Raw genomic sequence first — 13,054 nt, 5'->3', positions numbered from 1 at the left:
GGTATCTGAAAAGAATTTATAGGCTTAGAACTTCCAAATCAAGAGGCAAAGATCTTATTACATTGCTAACAGCAACCTAAATCCATATGGAGTTTTTAGCATTTACCAAGGAGAAAGACAAGAGCTAAATTACCTAGTAGAGCTAGGCAAGATACATCTCTCTTCAGAGTTCCTGGATATGAACCTGAAAGGTTAGAATGTCCTTTCTCTACTGGCATGGATCTGGTTACCCACTCCCTCCTTCCACCCCCAATATCAATAAGGGCAGTGACTTGCTCTCAAGTTTCATTTAACCACTTAACATTGGAACATGGATTAACTTTTACAGAGTGATTTTACTTTAAAGATTGATTGATTGTTGTCCTTCATTCTTGAAAAGGACCAAAATGACATCACTATGTTAGAGTGAAGTTACAGTGTGTCTGACTATGGCTGATCAGACCAATATAAAGTTGAAATATTCTGCCACATGTTGGATACAAATAGTCCATATGAACATTTGGGGAAGCTTATCTAACTTTGTTCATCTCATGTTTCTTTTGAGCAAACACTTCTGCTTTGCTCATAGAGCACAGCACACTCTCTGATGAGGACATATCATGCTGGATGATCCTGTGCCAGTGTCTCCCATGTCACACAATCAATTCAAAAGTTCTTGAGGTACCTTGAGATGTCCTTTTTCTGACCACTCTGTGAGCACTTGTCGTATGTGAATTCTCCTTCAACCTCATGGTTAAGTCAACTGGAACCACATGCAGAGTACTCCCCAGTCTCTCCAAGATACTTCCCTTACATATCATCATGATTCTCCCAGAGGCAAGTTGCCCAGCATCCTTCATGTGGGAAGATTACACTAGCTTAACAAGCTAATGAAGTCTGCACATGCATACACAGACACACACATGCACACATGCTCCGGGACTTCATTACTTCATTACAAAGAAAGAGGACTATTGTTGGAATCCTTAAAAAGTGTTAACTTATTAGAGTTGATAGACAATAATCATCTAATTTAGCATGGTTCAGTATGATTGATCTGATCTTACAAGGAGATGTTATGGGCCAGAACTTGAAATAAGGTACTAAGTGGAACTGATAGAAACAATGCTTGTGTTCACACCTTTAGAGAGCTCATATAAGCAAGAAGCTCTCAGGGCTAAAGGGCACTCTGGGACAGACACAGAAGCACTCTGGGAGAGCCAGAAATCTTGGAGCAAGACAGATTCATTCCAACTTTCACCTTGGTGCTGGCTGGAGACTGAAGAAAGTGGAGGCAGAAGCAAAGGACAAAGCTGCAAGAGCTCTTAGAACCAAGGAGAGAGAGAGAGAGGCCTCTAAGAAAGCCAACCAGGCTTGGAAAGAGATAAGAAATAAACGTTTGGATTTTATCAGCTGGCTGTATTTGGGCTGGGATTATTACTCTGAACTGAAACTAAGGCTGCTTCCAGAAAACCTCCCCAAGAAACCTGCCCAGAGAGAACCATCATATATATTATAAAAAAGAAGAGAACACCACAGTCTATAGCAAAAAGTATACTATATTGCTCAAGTCTTTAAGACTTTTGTAGATCCCTCAAACTTCACACCTGTACTTCAGAAGAAAGTCAGAAAGCACCAAACATAGAAAGCATCTAAAATATCCTTTTAAAAAATGAAATTGAGATAGTCATTGATTGATGTGAAAATAATAAAAAAAAAAAAACACTCACATGCCACATTCAAAACGTCGTCTAATTATAACAAAAGTTAAAATCAACATCAGATTGGAGCAAAAAGTAGAGCTTTAATCTAACCTCAAATAAAAGTGCCCATGCCCAAAATTGGGAAATGGAACAAGACAAAACTTTGATTATCACCATTTTCTGCAGAAGTTTTGAGTAATACAAAGCAAATGTCAGAATGATAAAGGCAAAAAAAAAAAAAAAAAAAATCCCCCAAATCACTTTAGTAACCAAATTCCTGAGCTTTTTGCAAAATAGGAGCACATGACTTTCAAAGGCAATGCTGATTTAGAATTTGAATTCATGGATAAAATATTGCAGAATAGGGGAGGAGTATATAAGAAGGAAAAAAAATGTTTATTTTCATTCTTGTAGGAATTTTATATATTTTTCCTGATTCTACTTATTTCACTATATTTCATTTAATACAAGTACTCTCATGTTTCTTTGAATTTCTCAGTCATTTTTGCTTATGGTGAAATAATTTCTCCATCTTCCATGCAGTTTCACTATTTATGTGCCACACTAACTTGGCATTCTAACTTTACTCAAAACGGGTCCCTGCTCCCTTGGCGGCCACAAACACTAGCATTCCTCTTGGTGGTGGAAATATGACTAGGTTTACGGTTCCCTTTTGTCAAATCACAAACACTCCTTGGAACTGTGACCCATAACTATATATGGGCAATAGTTATCAATCAGCACCAGCTGTACCTAGTGCTAGCACTGGCCCCCTGTGATTTTTTTTGCAGCCAGCTGCTTGACTCTAGACCCAAAGCTCCAAAAGCAGCTGCTGCTATCTCTGTCATGTATATGTACTTACTATCTGAGTGTCAGAGACCTTTCCTGTGGAATGTCTCACCTTCAGTTTTTGTTGATTCTGACATTCCAAAATTTGATTTGTGGTGTTATTTAAAAGTTGTTTTGAAGTGAATGTTGAGATAGTTCAGCTGGTTGCTGCCTATAATCCATTATAACACATTATCCAATATACCTCTCACTCTCTCTCTCTCTCTCAATCTCTTTCTCTCTCTCATACACACATGCGCACACACACACACATTCAAAAACCACCACCACCACCACCACAGAAATATCCCATTTGACCCAGAACTCAATAGAAAGAAATTATGCTAGAAAGCATTTGAGTGAACAATTCTTTCAACAATTTGCAGCACAAAAAAATCATCTTTTTTTTAATAATAGCTTTTTTATTTTTCCAAATATATGCAAAAATAGTTTTCAACATTAACTTTGAAAAATCTTGCATTGCAAATTTTTCTTCCTCCTTCTCTCCTAGACAGCAAGCAATCTAGTATAGGTTAAACATGTGCAAATTTTCTAAAGATATTTCCATATTCATCAGGCTGCACAGGAAAAATCAGCAAAAGATGGGGAGAGGGGGGAGACACAAGTAAGGAAAAAAAGCAAATAACAACAAAAAGGTGAAAATTCTATGTTTTGATCCACATTCAGACATTGTAGTTCTTTCTCTGGATGTAGATGACTCTATCACAAGTCTATTGGAACTGCTGTGAATTACCTCATTGCTGAGGAGAGCCAGTCTACTCACTTCCCTTACCATCAGTTCAATAAGTCTTTCCAGACTTTTTTGAAATCAACCTGCTTGTCATTTTTTAGATAACTTTATATTTTCAAAATATATGCAAAGATAGTTTTCCCTCATTTCTTATAGAACAATAATATTCCATTATATTCATATACCATAACTTATTCAATCTTTTTCTAAATGAGGGGCATCCACTTAATTTCCAGTTCCTCTCCACTACAAAAAGGGCTGCTACAGACATTTGCACCTGTGGGTCCTTTCCCTTTTTTCAGTGACCTCTTTGGTTTAGAGACCCAGTAGGGACACTGCTGGACAAAAAGGTATACACAGTTTTATAGCCCTTTGGGCATAGTTCTAAATTGCTCTCCAGAATGGTTGAGTCAGTTCACAACTCCACCAGCAATGTATTAGTATCCCAGTTTTCCCACATCCCCTCCAACATTTATCATTATTTAAAAGTTATCTTTTTTTTATAATAACTTTTTGACAGAACCCATGCCAGAGTAATTTTTTTTACAACATTATCCCTTGCACTCACTTCTGTTCCGATTTTTCCCTGCCACCCTCCACCCCCTCCCCTAGATGGCAAGCAGTCCTATATATGTTGAATATGTCGCAGTATATTCTAGATACAATATATGTTGTGCAGAACCAAACAGTTCTCTTGTTGCACAGGGAGAATTTGATTCAGAAGGCAAAAATAACCTGGGAAGAAAAACAAAAATGCAAACAGTTTACTTTCATTTCCCAGTGTTCTTTCTTTGGGTGTAGCTGCTTCTGTGCATCATTGATCAATTGAAACTGAATTAGGTCTCTTTGTCAAGGAAATCTACTTCCATCAGAATACATCCTCATACAGTATCATTGTTGACGTATATAATGATCTCTTGGTTCTGCTTATTTCACTTAGCATCAGTTCATGTAATTCTCTCCAAGCTTCTCTGTATTCATCCTGCTGGTCATTTCTTACAGAACAATAATATTCCATAAAGTTCATATACCACAATTTACCCAACCATTCTCCAATTGATGGGCATCCATTCATTTTCCAGCTTCTAGCCACTACAAACAGGGCTGCCACAAACATTTTGGCACATACAGGTCCCTTTCCTTCTTTACTGTCTTTTTGGGGTATAAGCCCAGTAGTAACACTGCTGAATCAAAGGCTATGAACAGTTTGATAACTTTTGGGGCATAATTCCAGATTGCTCTCCAGAATGGTTGGATTCGTTCACAACTCCACCAACAAAGCATCAGTGTCCCAGTTTTCCCGCATCCCCTCCAACATTCATCATTATTTTTTCCTGTCATCTTAGCCAATCTGACAGGTGTGTAGTAGTATCTCAGAGTTGTCTTAATTTGCATTTCTCTGATTAATAGTGATTTGGAACACTCTTTCATATGAGTGGTAATAGTTTCAGTTTCATCATCTGAAAATTGTTCACATCCTTTGACCATTTGTCAATTGGAGAATGGCTTGATTTCTTATAAATTAGAGCCAATTCTCTATATACTTTGGAAATGAGGCCTTTATCAGAACCTTTAATTGTGAAGATGTTTTCCCAGTTTAGCAACCCATATTTCTTATCTGAAAAACAGGTCACATACTGATCAATTAAGTACTATTTCTGTATTCTTTTGATTTATACTGACACTTGGGGGCGCAGGAGAGTGTGAGTCTTATTCTGATTTCAGGAAATTACACTGGTTTATTCTTCCTTCCCAGCTCAGAAAGCCCTTAATCTTTCCTCCAATTAGAAATCAGATTATTTAATTTTGTATCCTAGTTAATATTATATTGTTTTCTTTTAATACATAAAATGTCTTCCCATGTTTTTGGAGTTCAACCCTAACATGAGGAAGTCTAGACCTGATTTGTTATGCGAGTGGCATGCATTGCTTAAATATACTCAAATATGTTCAAAAGCTTGAATCTTTTTCACCTGTCCCGATAACCTTCATATCCCAGTGACTCTGAACTCCTATAGATCATCATCCAGACACCATTCCTCCCTACCATTTTCACATCCTCCACCAATACTCAATTCTCTCAGACTAAAGTTTCGTTTTAACTCCTCACCCTTTCACTGAGCCCTCTGGAAAGCCTGTCCTAGTTCTTTCATCTTAAATATATTCCTTTTCCACTCCTCCCATCTACTAGCTCTTATCGAAGCCTGACTTTTCTCCTGGTGACTCAGCCTCCTTGGCCACCCTGTCCATGCTGCACTTTCCCTCATTCTCTTCAGGTCGTTGGTCAAGGCAGTTGCAAGACTCCTTTTTTCCCATTGCTACTTCTAGATTCCCTCCTTTCCTCCTTCATTCAATAACCTCAATTCCTTTGAGATTCATGCTCTTCATATTTTATTCCCAATCAAGATCTTAGTAACCCTAGATCATTTCTCTTCCTTTCTCATTGAGTTTGACAACTGGTTTACAAATTTTCTCTCTTCCAACTTTTGCCCTCATACTAGACTTCAACATAATATATTGGTTCACTTTCAAATACTCTTAACTATTCAGTTTTCAATCTACTTTCCTCATAAGCTATTCCTCCAACCCATCTTAACCACAAACTAACCCTCAGTCTTGACTAAACCCTCAATCTTGCCATCATTTACAAATATACCACCCTTATGTTCAAGAAATCTGAAATTCTCTATCTTCTTTATGTAACTGTGCTGTTCATCTTCACCATGACCTGCAATCCCTTCATCCCTCAATTCTCCTCTACACTAGTCTCTCTCTCCTCTTCTGCCTGCCTTGACTTCTTGGTAAATTAATTCAATTCCATGCTATCCTCCTCTTTTCAATCTCTAACCCCTTTATCATACTGCCAATTATGTCCAGTCAAGTCTCATCCTTGGATCATCCCCACTGTTTATGGTCTCTGCTCCTCCTCATTTTCTCCACTGACAACCTGGCATTATATTTTATGGAGAAAAAAAAATTTTTTGAGACTATTTGCTGCAACTTTTTCTTTCTTCTTCTTCATCACCTATCACTCAAGTACCTTCTGCCACTTTCTCCTCCACTCCAGTTTCACATGATGAAGTAGTCTTACTCCTTATCATGGCTAATCTCCTATGTACCCAAGTGATCCTATTCAATTCTATCTCTTCCAACAGATTACTCCTTTAATCCCCCTTTCAATTATTTTCCATTTTTCTCTCTTTACTGGCTTATTTACTACTATCTACAAACATATCTGCATCTCCCCCATCCTCAAAAAAAAACCCTCACTTGATCCCTCCATCTCTACTAATCATTGTCTTCTTTCTCTTTTTTTCTCTATTTCTCTTAGTGCCTTTTGCACTAAACTCAACAAGGTCATCTGCAATAGGTACCTTTTCTCTTTTTTCCCTTTTCACTGTCATCTTAATCCCTCACAATCTGGCTTCCTATGTTATTGTTCCACCAAAACTTTCTCCAGTTAGCAGTGATCTGTTAATTACCAAGTCCAGTGGCAGCCCTCATTGTCTTTAATCGCTCTGCAAAGTTTGGTGTTATTTAGGTCACATTTTCTCCTCCTTGATACTTTGCTTTCTGGGTTTTTGGGACCCCACCTCCTACCTATCTGACAATTCCTCTGCCTCTTGGCAAATCCACCTCCAAATCCCACCCTTCTTTTAGGCATCCCTCAGGGTTATGTCCTGGATCATCTTTTCTTTTCCTTCTAAACTACTTCACTTAGTTGATCTCATCAGCTTCCATGGATTCAATTATCATCTTTATACTGATAATTCTCAGTATGCCCTAATCTCTCTGCTGACCTCCCATTTCACATCTCCAACTGCCTTTCAGGAATCTTTTGGATGTCACGAAGACATCTTGCACTCAATATGTCTGAAACAGAGCTCCTTCCCTTCCCCCTGAATCCTCCCACTCTCCTACCTTTCCTATTACTGTAAAGGACACCACCACAATCCCAGTCCCTTAAGCCCACAACCTGGAAGTCATCTTGGGTTCCTCACTATTTCTCATCCCTCATATCCTACCTATTGCAAAGGCCTGTCCACCTCACCTTTGCAACATCTCTCTTATGTGCCCCCTGCTTCCCACTGACACTGCTATCCCTGTAGTGCAGACAGTTTCTCCCCACCTCACATCTGGACACTTAGTTTACTGGTGTATCAGCCTACCTCAAGTCTCTCCCCACTCTGGTCCAACTCTCTTCAGCCACTAAAATGATTTTATTAAAACAAGGTCTGATCAACTCCATTGGCTTCCTCTTGCCTCCTGGAGCAAATACAAAATGCTATTTGGTATTCAAAACCCTTCATAACCCAGCTCATTCCCCTCCTCTTATAGTTTATTTCTTGATCCATACTCTGATCTGGTAATATTATTAGCTTTCTGGCTATTGTTCCATGAACAACACTCCATCTCTCAGTTTGGGACATTATTCTTTCTGGCTCATGCTTAAAATGCTCTCCTCCTTCCTGGCTTCCTTTACTTCCCAACTAAAATGTCTACAGGAAACCTTATCCCGATTTTCCTATTTATTTTATATGTCGCTTACCCTGTATATGTTTGTTTGCATGTTGTCTTTCCCTATCGACTGTAAGCTGCTTGAGGTCAGGGACTACCTCCAGCACTTAGCACAGTGCCTGACACATGGTGGGTACTTAATGTTTGTTATTTTTAACAAATATTTATTGGATTGATGAATTAATTATAGAGTTATAATGATAATGATAAAATTCTCATATGGAATATAATAATAAAAGTGAATAAGAGAGATAATAACTTTTGTGAAAACTCAGATAAAAGTTATCACTTTCTTTTTTCTCCCTATATGGCGAACCCTTAGGGGTTTAAACTTTCCAGAAACAAAAGAGAACAAAGACTTAGCCTTTCAAATAGACCATTCCCTTTCCCTAAATTACTGTTGTAAATTAGTCACCTTGGGAAGCTGGGGCTTAGTTTGCAGAAAGTTTTAGAATTTATTCCCAAAGCATTCTCACCCACAGTGAATGAAATACTTAATCTTATGGCATTTGGATTTTTAAAGCATTAGCTGAGAATTGTATTCAATTGAAAAAGAATCAATTTATTAATGACATTTCTAAGTCCTATTATATCATTTAACCCTCACCTCCAACCTGACATCTTAATTTTCAAATGTGAAATGGAATTCATTTAATCTTAGCAACTGTTTTCCCCTTAGATTGAAGATGATGGCATTGGGCTCCAAAATGCAGCAATAATGTTTGAAAGTGTTGGAAATATTCTTATAGTAGTTCCAGAACACTTCCAACAATCCCCAGCCTTTGATTTCACTATATGTCCAGTGAATGTCCAGCATTTGCTCATGGATCTTGAGATTGGCTTAAAAACTTGCAAGGTATGGAATAATGTAGTTTGTATTGTTTTAAAAGATGTATCCTTAGGTTCTTTATTCCTGATATGGCTGATATAGATACTAAATTAATGTGGCTGATTTAGCCAAATGTTGTTATTTAGGTACTAGAATATGTGCTTTAGGAGAAGCACCAAAAATTGGGGCTTGGTCATGTGAAGAATTCACAATGGCTATTCTCTCTGGCAAAAGGTAGGTTTATTTAGAAGAGGAGATTATAAACAAAAGAAGTGCAATAGACATCAAGTTATGGTAAATATGAAATAGAATTGAAAGAGCATAGAAAGCAGTTTTAACAATTAATGGTAAAAAGGGGAAATTCATTCCTTAGTGGAACTTGCCATTTACCAGGAGAAAGGAAATGCCCTATGAGGTTGGAGCGTGCCCTTAGCTGGCAGGCTAAATCCTGAAAGGGACTTAGCATCCCAAAAAAATTAGTTATAAAAAAGAGAAATGAGGTCAGGAACCTTGTGGGATTAGGAGAAAGACCACATGGCATAGGGGAGGTGGGAAGGGGAAAGACACTGAGACATAGGGGAGAAAACTGACCCAAAGAAGGGCAGTAGTAGTCATGGGCCATAAGTTGATTTATTGGGAAAATACAGCTTCAGGGACTTGACATAACTTGGATTTCTAACTGGATTCCCTCCATAAGGTGGTTCCCACTGAGAACTAAACTGATCTCAAGTATCAGAGCCTTCTTCCTGCCTGCCCCAGGAAATGGTTTTTTATCAATTCTTCAGTTTCTCTCTGCCTACCACACCCACTGTACAGGACCTCACCATTCCTATTTATCAACAATGATTTTATCTCTTTTTATCACGTGTGAATTCAAATTGGCCATTGGGAAATGTAAGTTTGTCCCTAATATGATGAAAAATGACATAAGGCAACATATGTTACATTCCATAAACTCTCAGATGGTTTCTTAATAGAGAGACTATTGAGGTTGGAAAAGAACCCCAAAAGGTTGGAGGTCACAGATAGGTGGAGCAAGATGTCTCAAAAATTTTGCAGGCTTGAACCCATGTCCAAGTCAAGGGGCAAAATTTGTTGTAATTGTAATGCCAATTGAAGTGGACTAAAGTCCAAAAGATTTAGCAAAGAAATAGAAGCAAGGAGACTTATTTATCTAGTTGTCCATTGTTACTGATATATTAATATTACGGCCTAGAGGTAGAATCAAGGAATGGTCTCAAGAATTTGGTTGTCACTGACCAACAGACATTAATGTTTGTAGGACTATTCTAAGGCCAGAAGATTTGAAATCATTGAAAGACACTGTTAGAACAATAGTCTCAGGATCACTAATATATCTTCCCTAAGGTCTAAAGGAAGAAATATTATTTTCCTAGGCCAGAGAACTTTTATAATCATTGACAGAACAATAACATTCTTAGATCAGAGGGCCTCAGGATCAGATTCCAAAGCCAGAAGATTTAGAATCACTGACATTGTTAGATCAGAAGTCCTCTAAAGCCAGGGGACCTTAAAATTATTGTTGTTTCCCCTAGAAGCTATATCACATCAGGGCTAGTAGAATTTATTTTTTTAAAAATGTAATAGATTTTATTTTCTCCAATTACATTTAATAAAATTTTTAGTTGGGAATTTTGCTCCCTTCCTCCCATCTCTTCTTCCTAAGATGGTATTTTGATAAAGGTTATAAAGATGCAATCATATAAAACCTATTTTCATATTAGTCATGTTGTGAAAGAAGAGACAGTTTATAAAATAACTATAGTTTGCAAAAGAAAAAAAAAAACACAAAACAAAGAAAGTAAAAATAGTATGTATTATCCTGCATTCAGACTCATTTATTTCTTTCAGTTCTTTCTTGGGAAATGGATAGTATTTTCCATCATTAGTCTATTTAGTATTGGATCACTGTATTGCTGAGAATTAAGTTAGTCGAACAATGTTCCTGTTACTGGGTAGGGTGATAACTTGGCCCTGTGTGGTTCAGACAGCATTTAATAAAAAAAAGCTGGAGAAGTATCTAGGAGCAAAGGGAAGTTTATTATATGTTCTAGAGAATCGGGCGTCCCACCCATCGAGCAGACAATCGAAGGGAGGAAGCAACGTAGGGAGCAGGGTCAACACTTTTTATCCCTAACGCAAATACCCCCTCCCACCACTGACCCTCATCCTTATTGGCTGAGGATCTTGCATTCTAAACTCGGGAATTACCCAAGAAATTGAACTTGACCAATAAGTACATAGTTGCCCATAACAAGGGGACTTCAGTATGCCCTTAGGGGATAGCAGGGAGGGGACTTAAGTATGCCCTTGACTTTAAGCATCAAGTCCTTCAGGCCTACTCCAACTCTGAAATAGATGAAGCCTTACTCAATTGTCACAACTGTCTTGAAAGATCTCACCTCATCTCGTTCAGCCCTACTTATTGAACTTTACATTAATTCACATGTTTTTCATGAAAGCTGCCTGTAAGAAACAAAATATCTTACTAAGAACCCCACTGACTCGCTGATGAATAAAAGAAAGATTTATTTTACATTCTTGCAAGAATGGGGGCTTAGGTTAGTAGATACACCTTTAAAATTCCAAAGGCAGCATTTTATTTCCTATCCTGAAGTGCAAATTCCTCCCCTCCCCAGATTTCCTATAAATCGGATGTTATAGAAATTACAGGACATGAATCTCCATCCCTCATTACATAGTCAGTCCCTGCCCCAAAGGAGCTTCCATTCTAGAAGGGAAAGAGGAGAACTGGGGCAAAGAACAAAAGATCCGCTTCCCTAGATTACAAAAGCCAATTCCTGCCCCTAAAGAGGTTACATTTTTTGGGTGGGGAGATAATCCTCACCCTTGATTATTTTTTTATGTCCTTGTGGATTTCAGTTTTTTAATTTTTTTCATTCCTCCAATTTAATTTTCATAACTGTGGAAACCAAATAAATGTCCATCCATTTCTCACAATTTCCCCTTTACTTTTTTATTAATTTGTTTTTCACATCCTTTTCTAACTCCTCAAATTTGGCAACTATTTTTTCACACCCCACTTCATAAAAGTCTATTAACCCCTGCACAGATCTCCTTCCACAGGATGGATAATTAATCTCTGAATTCTCTGCTAATTCTTCTGACGGCAGTACTAAGAGTGAAATTCTTCAGTTACTATCCTTGACTTGTTTCTTCAAATGCCAGGGTAAAAGGAATAGCCAAATGGGTCAGTGCACGGGTACCCACTCAGTTCCCAGACAAAGCAGGTTTGAGAGTGCTGCTTCCTTAAAGGGCAAGACCCCCTTCCCAACTAACTAATCAGAGACATCTTCAGGTCCAAAGAGGAAGCATTGATTTAATCCCTGCAGGGAGAGACCCAGACACACCTGGGGGCCATCCCAACTCCACCATGTGCTTCTGGAACCTGGCCAGCTTCTGGCTTGTCCAGGACTTAAAAGCAAAAGACCTGAGCCTTCTCATTGGATAGACTAAAAGGATGTAACCATCTTGACCAATGGTCACCAATGTTGGCTGCCTCCCACAGGTCACATCACTTCCTGCAACTTCCTGCAGCCCAGGGGTTCAAAGTTCATCCACCAGCTCCCACTATTTGTCTTGGAAACCCAGTCCTCAACAGAACAGATTGGCTCCTGGCAGCCACAGGACTCCAGCACTGTGGAGGCCCAAGGCCTTGGTGCCGTTGTCCCATCATTCCCACCTCAAGCAGTCCAGACCCAGGGAACAACGGTCTCATCTTCTGGAGATGCTTCAGGCTGACAAGAGGCATGGAGCCGGCCCTGCTCAAAGGGTCCAGGCTGAGGAGGGGAGACCAGTGAGTTGTAGGTAGCAGCAGCAGCAGCAGCGCTCTGGGCTGAGTGTCAGAATCAGGGATCAGATGATTTCAGGTTGACCAAGAGGTTGCAATTTCATGGCTCAGAGTCTGGAAGAAGTAACTCTCACAAATATATTAAAATGCATGGACTAAATATGAGTAAAAGAGAAAGAACAAACAAAGAGTTAATAAAGAGGTTCCTAGGAACAGTAACCAGGAACCCCGTCCAGAAGAAGGGTGGGGGGGAGATGAGGCTATCAAAAATGCCTCTGATGCAAACAGCTTTCCTAGGATAGATACCAGCCATGTTACTCCCAAATCCTTGCTTTTGTTTCCTCTAAGGAGTAGGTGCAATGGGCAGAACATGTGCCCTTCAGTCACTATGATCTCTCCCAGCAAAAACCCTAGAGCCTTACAGGAAGATTTTTACCCAATTAGTACAGGTGTAAACAAAACTGAAAGCAGCTTGAAGTGAGTATAGATCTTTGATAAGTAAATCAGGGATCTAGAATTGAGATTCCAGAGATTCCAAATATCTAGCTCCACCTTCCATCAGGCTAAAAGGTTCTAGGCAGATTAGTTTGACTTTCAGGGTCCTCAAAAAAAGG

The 13,054-nt window shown here is 38.8% G+C and overlaps 1 protein-coding gene across 2 annotated transcripts in view; it reads left to right on the top strand.

Moving 5' to 3' along the window:
* Positions 1-13,054, top strand: part of CATSPERD (cation channel sperm associated auxiliary subunit delta) — a 110,358-nt gene that overhangs the window by 64,683 nt on the left and 32,621 nt on the right. For both annotated transcript variants that reach the window (XM_031947786.1, XM_031947785.1), the window contains one exon: positions 8,459-8,635. In XM_031947786.1, the coding sequence (XP_031803646.1) occupies positions 8,459-8,635 (177 nt within the window). The remainder of the gene's footprint in view (positions 1-8,458; positions 8,636-13,054) is intronic.

This window comes from Sarcophilus harrisii, chromosome 1 (assembly GCF_902635505.1).
Source record: "Sarcophilus harrisii chromosome 1, mSarHar1.11, whole genome shotgun sequence".
Classification (NCBI taxonomy): Eukaryota; Metazoa; Chordata; class Mammalia; order Dasyuromorphia; family Dasyuridae; genus Sarcophilus; species Sarcophilus harrisii.
The sequence above is the reverse complement of the archived record's forward strand: the minus strand, read 5'-3'. Positions and strand labels throughout refer to the sequence as shown.